The sequence below is a fragment of the Triticum urartu genome, chromosome 4, assembly GCF_003073215.2.
Source record: "Triticum urartu cultivar G1812 chromosome 4, Tu2.1, whole genome shotgun sequence".
NCBI lineage: Eukaryota > Viridiplantae > Streptophyta > Magnoliopsida > Poales > Poaceae > Triticum > Triticum urartu.
The window spans coordinates 74,445,461-74,458,494 of record NC_053025.1 but is presented as its reverse complement, the minus strand read 5'-3'; the positions used below and the strand labels follow the sequence as shown (position 1 = coordinate 74,458,494).

General features: G+C 44.0%; 1 protein-coding gene across 1 annotated transcript; it reads left to right on the top strand.

Moving 5' to 3' along the window:
• Positions 1–2,916: 2,916 nt before the first annotated feature.
• On the top strand, positions 2,917–9,892 carry LOC125550756 (transmembrane 9 superfamily member 1-like). Its single transcript, XM_048713837.1, has 12 exons — positions 2,917–3,205; positions 5,463–5,655; positions 5,764–5,868; positions 5,998–6,015; positions 6,109–6,197; positions 6,274–6,426; positions 6,590–6,724; positions 7,200–7,366; positions 8,499–8,593; positions 8,735–9,108; positions 9,228–9,501; positions 9,597–9,892. Exons 1-12 carry the CDS (start codon positions 3,119–3,121, stop codon positions 9,662–9,664), a joined length of 1,758 nt encoding a protein of 585 aa, XP_048569794.1. The 5' UTR covers positions 2,917–3,118; the 3' UTR covers positions 9,665–9,892.
• Positions 9,893–13,034: the final 3,142 nt, after the last annotated feature.

The following is a 13,034-nucleotide window of genomic DNA, read 5'->3' as shown; positions in this document are numbered from 1 at the left end:
TTGTGGTGGATTGCCTCGAGGGGCTGAGGATGAACTGGTATAGTGGGTGTTCTTGAGCTCGATGAGCTGATGGGTGAGAGGATGGTCTGAATGATCCGTCCCCCTCTCTCTGGTGGCTAAGTCCTATTTATAGTGGCATTGGTCCTCTTCCCAAATGTAGGCGGGAAGGGATCCCACAACAGCCAAATTCAAAGGGGGACAACTAGTACAAGTTATCCTAACAAAAGTAGTCTTTGCCTACAAAGGCTCTGGTGGTGACGCTGCTGTGGGCTCCGCGATGACCTTCGTCCTGCCGTCCTGGCGGTCTTGGTCTCGTTGCACCAATATGGAAACCTTTGCCTGATTCCTTGGGACTCCGCGCCTGCGCTTGCCTCCTTGGCACCAAAGGGGAAACTGGCACACTGCGCCCGTTGGCGCCCGCCTGACCTTGGTCGTCACGGCTCACGTCACGTGAACCTCACGAGGTGCACCTTGCCTTGATATCTTCGCTCCTCGGGAGCCAGCCTAGCGAGGCCGCCCCCAGGGAGGTCTTGGTGTCGTCCGCCTCGTGAGGCTTGGCCCCTCGCGAGGGTCTTGAGTCATTGTTGCTGAAACTGGGCCATACAGAGCCGCCGATGGAGCCACGCCGTGGGCCACAGGCAGGCAAGTCTGGATACCCCCGTTCCCATGACGATGACAGCATGGACGTCCTCCGAGTTGTGCTCATCCTCATGCCACATCCTCAGGACGAGAGCTCGCGGCGCCGCCCGCCTTCTAGCTCTTGTCATCTGATGTCTACTACACAACCTTCTTCTTGTAGACATTGTTGGGCCTCCAAGTGCAGATGTTTGTAGGACAGTAGCAGATTTCCCTCAAGTGGATGACCTAAGGTTTATCAATCCATGGGAGGCGTAGGATGAAGATGATCTCTCTCAAACAACCCTGCAACCAAATAACAAAGAGTCTCTTGTGTCCCCAACACACCCAATACAATGGTAAATTGTATAGGTGCACTAGTTCGACGAATAGATGGTGATACAAGTGCAATATGGATGATAGATATAGGTTTTTGTAATCTGGAAATATAAAAACAGTAAGGTAACTAATGATAAAAGTGAGCGTAAACAGTATTGCAATGCGTTGAAACAAGGCCTAGGGTTCATACTTTCACTAGTGCAAGTTCTCTCAACAATAATAACATAATTGGATCATATAACTATCCCTCAACATGCAACAAAGAGTCACTTCAAAGTCATTAATAGCGGAGAACAAACAAAGAGATTATTGTAGGGTACGAAACCACCTCAAAGTTATCTCCTCTGATCGATCTATTCAAGAGTCCGTAGTAAAATAACACGAAGCTATTCTTTCATTCGATCTATCCTAGAGTTCGTACTAGAATAACACCTTAATACACAAATCAACCAAAACCCTAATGTCACCTAGATACTCCAATGTCACCTCAAGTATCCGTGGGTATGATTACACGATATGCATCACACAATTTCAGATTCATCTATTCAATCAACACAAAGAACTTCAAAGAGTGCCCCAAAGTTTCTACCGAAAAGTCAAGACGAAAACGTGTGCCAACCCCATGCATAGATTCCCAAGGTCACGCAACCCGCAAGTTGATCACCAAAACATACATCAAGTGAATCATTAGAATACCCCATTGTCACCACGAGTATCCCACGCAAGACATGCATCAAGTGTTCTCAAATCCTTAAAGACTCAATCCGATAAGATAACTTCAAAGGGAAAACTCAATGCACTACAAGAGAGTAGAGGGGGAGAAACATCATAAGATCCAACTATAATAGCAAAGCTCGCGATACATCAAGATCGTGCTGAATCAAGAAGACGAGAGAGAGAGATCAAACACATAACTACTGGTACATACCCTCAGCCCCGAGGGTGAACTACTCCCTCCTCGTCATTGAGAGCGCTGGGATGATGAAGATGTCCACCGGAGAGGGATTCTCCCCTTCGGCAGGGTGGCGGAACGGGTCTAGATTGATTTTTCGGTGGCTACAGAGGCTTCTGGCGGCGGAACTCCCGATCTAGGTTTCTTTATGGAAGTTTGGGGGTTATATAAGAGGTGTTGGAGTCGGGAACAAGTCAGGGGGTCCCCGAGGCGGCCACGAGGTAGGGGGGCGCGCCCAGGGGGGCAGGGCGCGCCCCCACCCTCGTGGTGGCCTCGGGACTCTTCTGGCCCATCTCCGGTACTCCGTGGGCTTCTTCTGGTCCAAAAATGATCTCCGTCAAATTTCAGGTCAATTGGACTCCGTTTGGTTTTCCTTTTCTGCGATACTCAAAAACAAGGAAAAAACAGAAACTGGCACTGGACTTTAGGTTAATAGGTTAGTCCCAAAAATCATATAAAATAGCATATTAATGCATATAAAATAGTCAAGATTGATAATATAATAGCATGGGACAATCAAAAATTATAGTATATTGGAGACGTATCACTGTCGCAACCGTGGGAACGAGCAGCGTCACACCTTCCTACCACCGCCATTGCGCGCGAGCTCAGATCCGTAGGTGCAACGGCGAGCAGAGGCGTTGGGCCCGAGCCAGTTAGAGAGGTGCAGCTCGGGGAGAGTCGCCGCGTTGCTTCACCATGGCGCAGAGATGAGGGGAGGGGCAGCGCGCGCGTGGGGGGGGGGGGCGGAGAAGGGGAGGGAGCGGCGATGGAAGGGAAGATGTGAGGTTTTCCTTCCTGAGGAAAGCAAATCCTCCTGGTTATCTTGCCACGACATACAAAGATTATTTTCTTCAATCAAAACGAGACGGTCCTGCCCAACCCGTTCGCTAGCTCGAGTTTTCTTTTGTCCTATCTGTGCCGACGTGGCTAGCACAAGAGATCCCTCTTGCGCGACCCGTAATGGGTTTAAATGTGTTTTGGAAAAGCAGATTTCATCGAAGGTGAGAGAAAACAACAAATACTGCATTCCCCAGGTACCTCCCGCAAAACCGTAGCCCCAAATTCTCGTTCCTATGGGGAGGCAGCTCGTGCTCGGGCAAGACTGAGACGAGACCAACCGCGCAGGCAGGCTCGGGAGGGCGACGCAAACCCCCTAACCAGCGCCCACCCTCCACCCCAGATCTCGCGGCCGCCGCCGACGCCGACGAGATGCTCCTCCTCCGCGGCCTCCTCCTCGCCGCGCTCCTCGCCGTCGCGCGGCCGCCCCTGGCGTCCGCCTCCGAGTCCGACCACAAGGTGCGCACCGCGGTTCCACTACCATAGTCCCTCGGTACTCCCATACCCTAGATCCGAGCCTCCTATGCGTATGTCGTCGGGATCCCTCGAGGCGCCGTGCCGGATCTGGACGAAGCCGTGCGTTGTTACGGGTTAATGTTGCCTGGGTGTTGCATGCTTGGTTCGAGGTCGCGGCGTGATCTGTCGCTCTGTGATGTGATGGGTTTCGCGCTTGGGATATTGGTTGTTACCTACTTGCGAGAGGATGGTCTTCATGGCGTGCTTTGAGAGGCTAATTGACCTTGTTTGCTACAAGAGAACATTAGAGAGCCGCATTAGGACAAAAGTGATTTTGGAGCCTTGGTGGTATGTACTTTCGAAACAACTCTGGGGCAGGGAAATGGCTGTAACTGTGTTATTGTCCGAATTTTCAGCGCATGCAATGGTTAGGATGAGATACCTCACCTGAATGTTGTTATGGACAAACATTTAAGACAAACTTAAGTAGTTAGAGAAACTTTTTGTGCCCTTGGATAGGGCTCTACCTGGCATTGTGTTGTCCATTTAAATGAATGTTATGCCTTATTAGTTTTTGGATAAATTTCAGTACAATTCCTTTAGAACCATTTCATCAGATGTGATGGTCATAGGTGCATTAGTCTGTTGCATATCATGGAAACTGAATAACAATATCCCAAGGCTCTCTTTGGTTGTATTCTGTTGTGCTGCACAGCGCACACTGAATCATGTGATAGCTGAGTAATGTAGTATTTTTTTTTTGAGGGTGGTTGTGGAGCAAGTTTGCTGTTACTATTCCAAGATTAAAGTTATCAAGTAATATACCGATACAACATTTGGAATCCACTCTGCAACCAAACAGAGGTCATGGTGTAATGTTTATCTCTTATTTATTTTCCAGCTAAGGTCTTGTTTACTCTGTAATGTCGCTCAAATATCAAAATATGTAGGCATGTGCTGATTAGTGACAAACAATGTTGGAATACATGGTAATTAATTGCAAGAGTTAAGCCCATGGATAATTTATTTGACCCTAAGAAGGGAATTTTTTTGGGTGACTTCAAATTTCTGAGTAATACATTTAAGTTGATGTGTACTGCCATAAAAATTGCCATGAGAAAGATGCTTCTTTTATTTTCATTCTGGTCGATACTTTAACTGGTCTACAATCCCAAATGTTTTTGAACGGTGAAGTGCTCTTCACAATCAACAAGTCAGCCATGGAATTTATATTTTCTCAAATGTTTTTGAATGGTGAAGTGCTCTTCACAATGAACAAGTCAGCCATGGACCTTAAATTTTAAAGTTTCTCTGTTTTTTCTTTGTCTTGTTTTGGGTCTGTTTGCCATCATGGTGACCAGTGTGTCGAAAGCAATTTTTTCTTCTTCTATATTAGTTTTTGGATAAATTTCAGTACAATTCCTTTAGAATCATTTCATCAGATGTGATGGTCATAGGTGCATTAGTCTGTAGCATATCATGGAAACCGAATAACAATATCCCAAGGTTCTCTTTGGTTGTATTCTGTTGTGCTGCACAACGTACACTGAATCATGTGATAGCTTAGTAATGTAGTATATTTTTTTTTTGAGAGTGGTTGTGGAGCAAGTTTGCTGTTACTATTCCAAGATTAAAGTTATCAAGTAATATACCGAGACACTATTTGGAATCCACTCCGCAATCAAACAGAGGTCTTGGTGTAATGTTTGGCTCTTATTTGTTTTCCAGCTAAGGTTTTGTTTACTCCGTAATGTCGCTCAAATATCAAAATATGTAGGAACACATGGTAATGCAAGAGTTAAACCTATGGATAATTTATTCGACCCTAAGAAGGGAATTTTTTTGCTGACTTCAAATTTCTGAGTAATATATTTAAGTTGACGTATACTGCCATAAAAATTGCCATGAGAAAGATGCTTCTTTTATTTTCATTCTGGTCGATACTTTAACTGGTCAACAATCCCAAATGTTTCTGAACGGTGAAGTGCTCTTCACAATCAACCAAGTCAGCCATGGAATTTAAAATTTCTCAAATGTTCTTGAATGGTGAAGTGCTCTTCACAATGAACAAGTCAGCCATGGACCTTAATTTTTTAAAGTTTCTCTGTTTTTTCTATGTCTTGTTTTGGGTCTGTTTGCATCATGGTGACCAGTGGCGAAAGCATCTTTTTTTCTTCTTCTATCTGCTGATATGCAATCATACTGAGGACATGTTTTGCCATTACTAAAGTATTGCAGCTTCTTATATGTCTGTGTGCAGTACAAAATTTCAGAACCAGTTAAGCTCTGGGTAAACAAGGTTGGCCCGTACAACAATCCTCAGGAAACATACAACTATTACAGCCTTCCATTTTGTCTACCAGCTGAAAACCCTGCACATAAATGGGGTGGACTTGGAGAGGTTCTGGGTGGAAATGAGCTGATTGATAGTCAGATTGATATACAGTTTTTGAGTATGTTGATCTTGCTTGCACATCCTTGTTTTTTTAGAACTTTTGATTGTGAATTGCTTAAATGCATGTTCTTTTGTACTAAGTGATGATTAATCTCTTTTGTTTCAGAAAATGTGGACAAGGGCCCCGTTTGCACAATTGAACTTGATGCTAAAAAGGTTCAGCAATTTACTGATGCCATTGAAAGCTCATACTGGTTTGAGCTTTTCATAGGTATGAAGATCCATATTTGGTTAATTGTTCTGTGTTGCTGCACATATTTTTCTTGTTTTGAATGTGACTTTTGGTTCTGACATTCTTTGTACGTAATTCTTCCTTTGCCTGCCGTGTGAAACCACCTAGATGATCTGCCGTTGTGGGGTAAGTAATTCTAAACTGAAATGGCCCATCCTCCTTTAATGTTTTCTAGCCTTTATATCATTTTGATAATCAAGTGAGTTTTCATCTGAGCAGGTTTTGTTGGGGAGACTGACAAAAACAATGAAAACAAGCACTATCTTTACACACACAAGAATATTGTTGTTAAATACAACGGTAACAGGGTACGTGTTGCACTTATTTGTGATCTTAAAAATTAGCGAAAACCGATATATACTGGTTAATTAAATTTTCCTGTAGGTAATTCATGTCAATCTCACTCAAGAGTCACCTAAGCTTCTTGAAGCTGGAAGAAAATTGGACATGACATATTCAGTTAAGTGGGTGCAAACAAATGTGGCATTTGCACGGCGTTTTGAAGTTTACTTGGACTACCCATTCTTCGAGCACCAGGTAATTCTTGTTCACATTGGTGGCCAGTCTTGAATTTTTTAGGAAGGATTTTGGTGGTGTCATTTTCAGCACTGTCATGTTGATTCTAACAAAGAGGTAGACTATGCTTTCTGTCCAAAGAAATCGCAAGAACACTAAAGTGAGTTCCAACTTTTCATTTCAGATTCATTGGTTCTCCATCTTCAATTCTTTCATGATGGTCATTTTCTTAACTGGTTTAGTATCAATGATATTGATGAGGACCCTGAGAAATGATTATGCAAAATATGCTCGTGAAGATGATGATCTTGAGTCACTTGTAAGTACCGAATCTTGGCACTTCTGTTAAATCATGTACTCCTGCTGGACTCCGGTAACATAACCTGTCTCTTTTCATTCTTGTGACCTCTTGTGATAGTTTGGCCATGGGTCTTATTATATCATTATCATATTGTAGAAGTCACAGAAGTATAGCATTACAAGAGTATTGAGAAGATGAACCTATCCATCATTTCCATGCAAGGGGCTAAATATCTAGGAATACATAATTAGTTAAAGTAGTGGCACAGAGTCAGTGAATTTTTTAGCCTGCCGAAGCCACAAGCCTATAAGTATGATCTATGGCTATAAGCCGCATTGATGCGTTCTGCTGCTGTTAAACATCAATCTGGTTGATTACCTCACTGGCATTTGATTGTGGCTAGCATAAATATTTGAATATACAGAACGAATCAGTTGCCATGATTCTCATTGATTTCACTTGATCAGCGTGTTAAGCTATGATTTCTTTTCAGGAAAGGGATGTTAGTGAGGAATCTGGATGGAAGCTTGTTCATGGAGATGTATTTCGACCTCCACGCAACCTAATGTTTCTGTCTGCTGTTGTTGGCATTGGCACTCAGATGGCAGCTCTTATCCTGCTTGTTATTGTACTTGCCATTGTTGGTATGCTTTATGTTGGGTAAGCTCAAAACCAGCTTTCACGTCTTCTTTTTTCTGCAGTGCTTTTGCAGAATTAGAAGGTACATAGTTGGAAGTAGTTTTGGATCCCTGGATGTGTTATCTGTAAATCAGTTCATACACATTTCCAAAGGTGCTGAAGATTACATATTATAGATGAATGAACATATATAGTGTCTTATCTGCTGCATTCACACCGAAGGTGGAGACTAGGGATATCTGGATATATGGTATAGAAGTTAAACATGCCATTATCTTTGGTATGAACATTTACCAGTGGCAAGGCAGCAGCAAGCTAGGGCTGATAGCCAGTTAAGAATAAGATAAGTAAGTTGTGTTTTTTAATAGGAATAGGAGATTTGGCTCTCCGATTTGTAAAGTGCATGAATAGAGAATTGTGATTTCATGCCATCTCACAGTTCTCCAAAAATCTTTTGAATCAAAGAGCCCCCGGTTGATTTCCCTAGAGAGAAGATTTGTTTAGATTTGGTTGTTAGGATCCCGCTCTATAAAGCAGCCTATGCACACAGTTGGATTAAGCAAGAAAATGAAGTTTTTTTAGTTATTCTTCCTGCCTTTCCTCCATGTGGGTTGTGTGCTGATCACTTCCCTAACACAAATCTTAGATCTGTAATATTCATTTCTTGCCAAGGTAGGATACCTCGATAAAATTGCTGGGTTTGCATTATCCAGCAATAACATTTGTTAAAGTAGCTCTGTGGACTTCTGGTGCAGTGGTCTTATTACTGGGAATGCACAACTCTATACCATAGCATGGTGTTCAGATATCTGAAATTCTGAAGTTAGAAAAAGGCACATTTATAATTCAGTCTAGAGAACATGAAAATCAGTAAAGATACAAAGTTTACTTCTTTAATCATGTGAAGTAACTGAATATAAAACTGATCTTGGATTTTGTAATAGTGTTTAGCTAGTATCAGTTTCCATTAGCTTTTTCATGTAACTGAAATATTATACTCCATTTGCCAGAGAAGGAGCAAACAGCACAACCTTACTGTGTTCTGATGACCTGACATCTTTCATTTTGTTATATAAAAATGATTTTTCAGCTAGTATAAATTTCCATTAGTGTCCCTCCCCTTGTTACTGATACATTGTACTCTATTTGTCAGACGAGGAGCTATTATCACAACCTTTATCGTGTGCTACGCGCTTACATCTTTCATTTCTGGATATGTTAGTGGCGGCCTCTACTCAAGGAATGGCGGTATGGTCCTCCACATGTTTTGTTCTTATTTCCTTGGTAGAATTTCCCTATGTTATTCTGCTATCCCAAGTAGATTCCTGAGTTTGAGAATTGTCAGTTCCTGTGTTCTTTATCTTACTTGTGGATTCCTTTATTCGGCAGGCAAAAACTGGATAAAGTCTATGGTCCTTACCGCGTCCCTTTTTCCATTCTTGTGCTTTTCAATCGGGCTAGTGTTGAACACCATTGCTATCTTCTACCATTCATTAGCGGCTATACCATTTGGCACAATGGTTGTCATATTTGTCCTCTGGGCTTTTATCTCTTTCCCACTGGTGCTATTGGGAACAGTAGTTGGTAGAAACTGGAGTGGTGCTCCCAATAACCCATGCCGTGTGAAGACAATCCCACGTCCTATTCCTGAGAAGAAGTGGTACCTAACACCTTCTGTTATCTCATTGATGGGTGGGCTTCTTCCCTTCGGCAGCATTTTCATCGAGATGTACTTCGTGTTCACTTCATTCTGGAACTACAAGGTAAAAAAAGCAGCATGTTGGCAAACTTTGCTGTGAAGTAAATATGTCTATGTACTTCTATTTGAGTTTCATTTCGTTTAAATTGATGGATAATTGACAGCTTCTTTTGCCCTTGGCAGGTGTACTATGTTTATGGCTTCATGTTGCTAGTCTTTGTCATCCTCCTAATCGTAACAGTATGTGTCACTATTGTGGGCACTTATTTCTTGTTGAATGCTGAGAACTATCATTGGCAATGGACGTCGTTCTTCTCGGCTGCATCAACCGCCTTGTATGTATATCTATACGCAATATACTATTATCATGTGAAGACAAAGATGTCAGGCTTTTTCCAGACAAGCTTCTACTTCGGCTACACGTTGATGTTCTGTCTGGGGCTAGGCATACTTTGTGGTGAGCCTTGAAACTTACATGTGGTTATTCTATTTCAAATCAGTATTTGGTCTCTTTTGACCGTTATTTGACGTCTGACACTGTTTTTATTTTAGGTGCTATTGGCTATCTGGGGTCAACTCTGTTTGTCAGGAGAATCTACAGAAACATCAAATGCGACTAAACTGCTTCTTTGGTTCTGTAGGCTATTAGCACTTAGCAGATCATGTGTTGTTGAGTAATGCTTCGAAGATTCTAATTAACTTTTGGAAACTATACAGGAGGTGGTTCTCCCATTGTTTACCTTGGTACTTACCTTTTTGGTCTATATCTACCTCCGTCATCAAACTCGCACTATAAATGTATACCTATATTAGTTCGGAATTAGTCTCAGCACTGGGATTTACATCTAGTCCCCATGTTACGAAATATATGACGTTTAAGCAGTTCAAATGAATGAACTGCTTAAACGTCAGGAGGGTGTAGCTTATCTTTTTACGGCGGCCCTCTGGTTTATGTTCTGCTGAACTAGATGTGCCCCTACCATGGGTTGCAGCATTCAGACTCTGTTTTATGCTGCATATAAAAGCAAACCAATACGCTGAGGTTACGGTCTGAATGAGAACGCACGTTGAATGGGTTTTTGCTGGTTTCCATTTGCCATCCAGAACTGTTAGCCAACCAGGTCAAACGAGCAACTATATTTTGTTACTCCTATTTCAGTTAGCTGTCACTGCACTCTGCAGTGACCAGTTCTGAATTTGTTTTTGTAACAATAAATGCTTTTGTTATTTTCATGTGTACATTTTATCCAAGGACTACGATGGCAGAGGGAAACTTGTAGCATCGGATCCCGCGTTGATCCTAGACGTGCGGATGATATGGGCAGTATAGTTTTGTTCCCTGAGTAGCGTGTATAGAGGCGAACCAGGTCCACGCGGGAAGAAAATGAGCTATTTGGTTGTTTGCGTCCATTGTTGGACCTGCATCGCTTGGAACTTAAAGCAGCTCCCAGCTAGGCCAGTTAGGAACGTTCAAATCGGTAGTTTTTTCAGAATGAACCCTTTGGGATGCACGTGGGTGGCGGTGGTTGCACGCGAGGAGCCACGCTCGAGAATTCGTGTTGTTTCCTGAAGCGCCGACAATAATTATCCTCATCTCCCCTCATCGCTCTCACTCTCTTTCCACTCTTCCATTTGCTTCGGCAGCGGCGATCAACGGATCGGAGATCAGCAAGGCGACCACCTATCGGACTTCACCAGCGTTAGCAACATCACCCGCAACACTTCGGCCATGACGGTAAGCCATATTTCACTTCATAACTTACTATTTTGCATTTTTTTCGCGTTTAGATATGATCCACGTTCCAGGGGAATCGGGGTAAATAGCCATATGATTGATCATAACTTAACGATGAGTACTAAGTAGCCATGGATTTCAGGGTTTCGATCCGGATTGAGTACAAGGGGGAACAGTGATTGAGGGTTAATCTTACACGATAGCTTCAAATCTTGGCCTTGGCGACCTGGAGGCGCTTGGAGTGGTGGGGACCCTTGGCCTTGTTCTTGTCCTCCGGCTGGATCACACCGTCTCATCGTCCTCACCGGAGTCCAGATCGAATGGCAAAGTACGGTGGCATGGCTCTGGCGCCGTGACCAGCATCTCTACCACTTCTTCTTCCTCTTCCTGTTCCAAACCGATGACCTCTAGCGCCACTAAAGTCCTATTCCAGTATGCTGCGACACACTGGTCTTGAGGAGCCATGTACTCCCTGCACTTGGCCCACCTTGCCCTCTGTTTAGCATCGCCGGAGTCGGCCTGATTCATGGACCAACGAAGGATGTCGACTGACATAGAGCCCTTCACTGGGCCAGGAGTCAGCGTCTTAAACTCCTCCGCCATTGCCTTCTTGACCACATCGTCTACCTCCTTGTGCATGTCTTCCATGCTGGTGAAGTTCGATCACACTTCCATAATGTTTTCGAACTTGGTGCGGTCACCGAGCGAGCACTCGAGTAAGAAAGCCCTCCATCCAATGCCCCATGGGAAGGGGTTGGGGTTGGAGAAGGAGTTCATGGCAATGGATAGGAGGAAGAGTGAGAGATAGAGAGATTTAGCTGAGTGCGGTTGTGGGTAAGTACTGAACGTCAAGCTGTGTAAATATAGGGGCTTCGGACGATAGGTTTTAATGATGATCAACCTTTGAAGTTTGTGCTCTTCATAACGCCATGAACTTTGCGCTGTTCATAACGCCATGAACTTTGTGCCGTTCATAACGCAGATTGAGAAGGAGAACAAGGGCAAGGAGGTGGTACTGCCCATGAACAAGGGCAAGTAGGTGGTTGATCCCTTGGGGGTGGTGTCGCACATGACCGAGGAGGTGCCGCCCATGGATGACGTCGTGGTGGAAGAGCCCCGTAGCGGCAAGCGCCGGAACTACGAGCACTACCATGAGGAGGGTGGGCCAACTCACTTATGCAAGCTCATCCTTGCCCCGAAGCTCGAGTGCATACCAAGGCCCCTAGACTTCACCAAGCACTTCCCAGCCGTGCCAACGGAGTTCAAACTCAAGATGAACACCGACTGCTCATGGAGGGTCACTATGAGGCTGATGAACGACAGGGTCACCCTCAATCAGGGTTGGGCCACCTTTGCTGACGTCCATCAGATCAAGATCGAGTACATGATGACCTTCAAGTTGTTGACTCCCGACACGCTTAAGGTGATTGTATTCAACAACGGCGGCATTGAAGTGGTGACCAAGTGTGGGAGGCACGACGACACCTTCACCGTGAATGCCTAGAACAGTTCTCCGTTGCTCCAGCTGGTTTAGTATCGACTATGGCGTACTGCTTTGCTTGAAAATTGCTATCTTTAAGTGTGATACTATGTTTAAAACTGCTTGCTGTGGTTTAGAACTGTGTTAATATGCTATCTTTTGTGTGTCTTTGGGTTTTTCTACACGCCCCTGTGTGCTGGTAACCTCACCACCTCGCCGAAGAGGTTACCAGACAACAGGCGTTGCATGAAACCAAACACCATGCATGCCTTGTGTTTCTGCCTAAACAAGCGGGCAACCAAATAGACCACCTTTCGTCACACCCCACGCAGGCTAGAGGGTATGCAGGCAAACAAACAACATGCAAATGGTGTTTTTTTGCCTGTTTTCCCTCAGCAATGCCCAACTAGGTCAAGCATGCAATATAGGCAAAAGTTTCTATGAGAACCAAGCACGCCCAACATCTCTGTCGGCGCCTGAGGCGACAAGGGTTCCGAGGGGATCTTCCGGCCATGTTTGCACTCATTGGCGGGGCGAGCTCGCAATCCTGGGAATGATGGCTGGTGGCCTCTAAAGGAAATATGCCCTAGAGCAATAATAAAGTTTTTATTTTATATCTCCTTATTCATGATAAAGGTTTATTATTCATGCTAGAATTGTATTGATCGGAAACATAAATACATGTGTGAATACATAAACAAATACCGTGTCCCTAGTAAGCCTCTACTAGACTAGCTCGTTGATCAAAGATGGTTAATGTTTCCTAACCATAGAC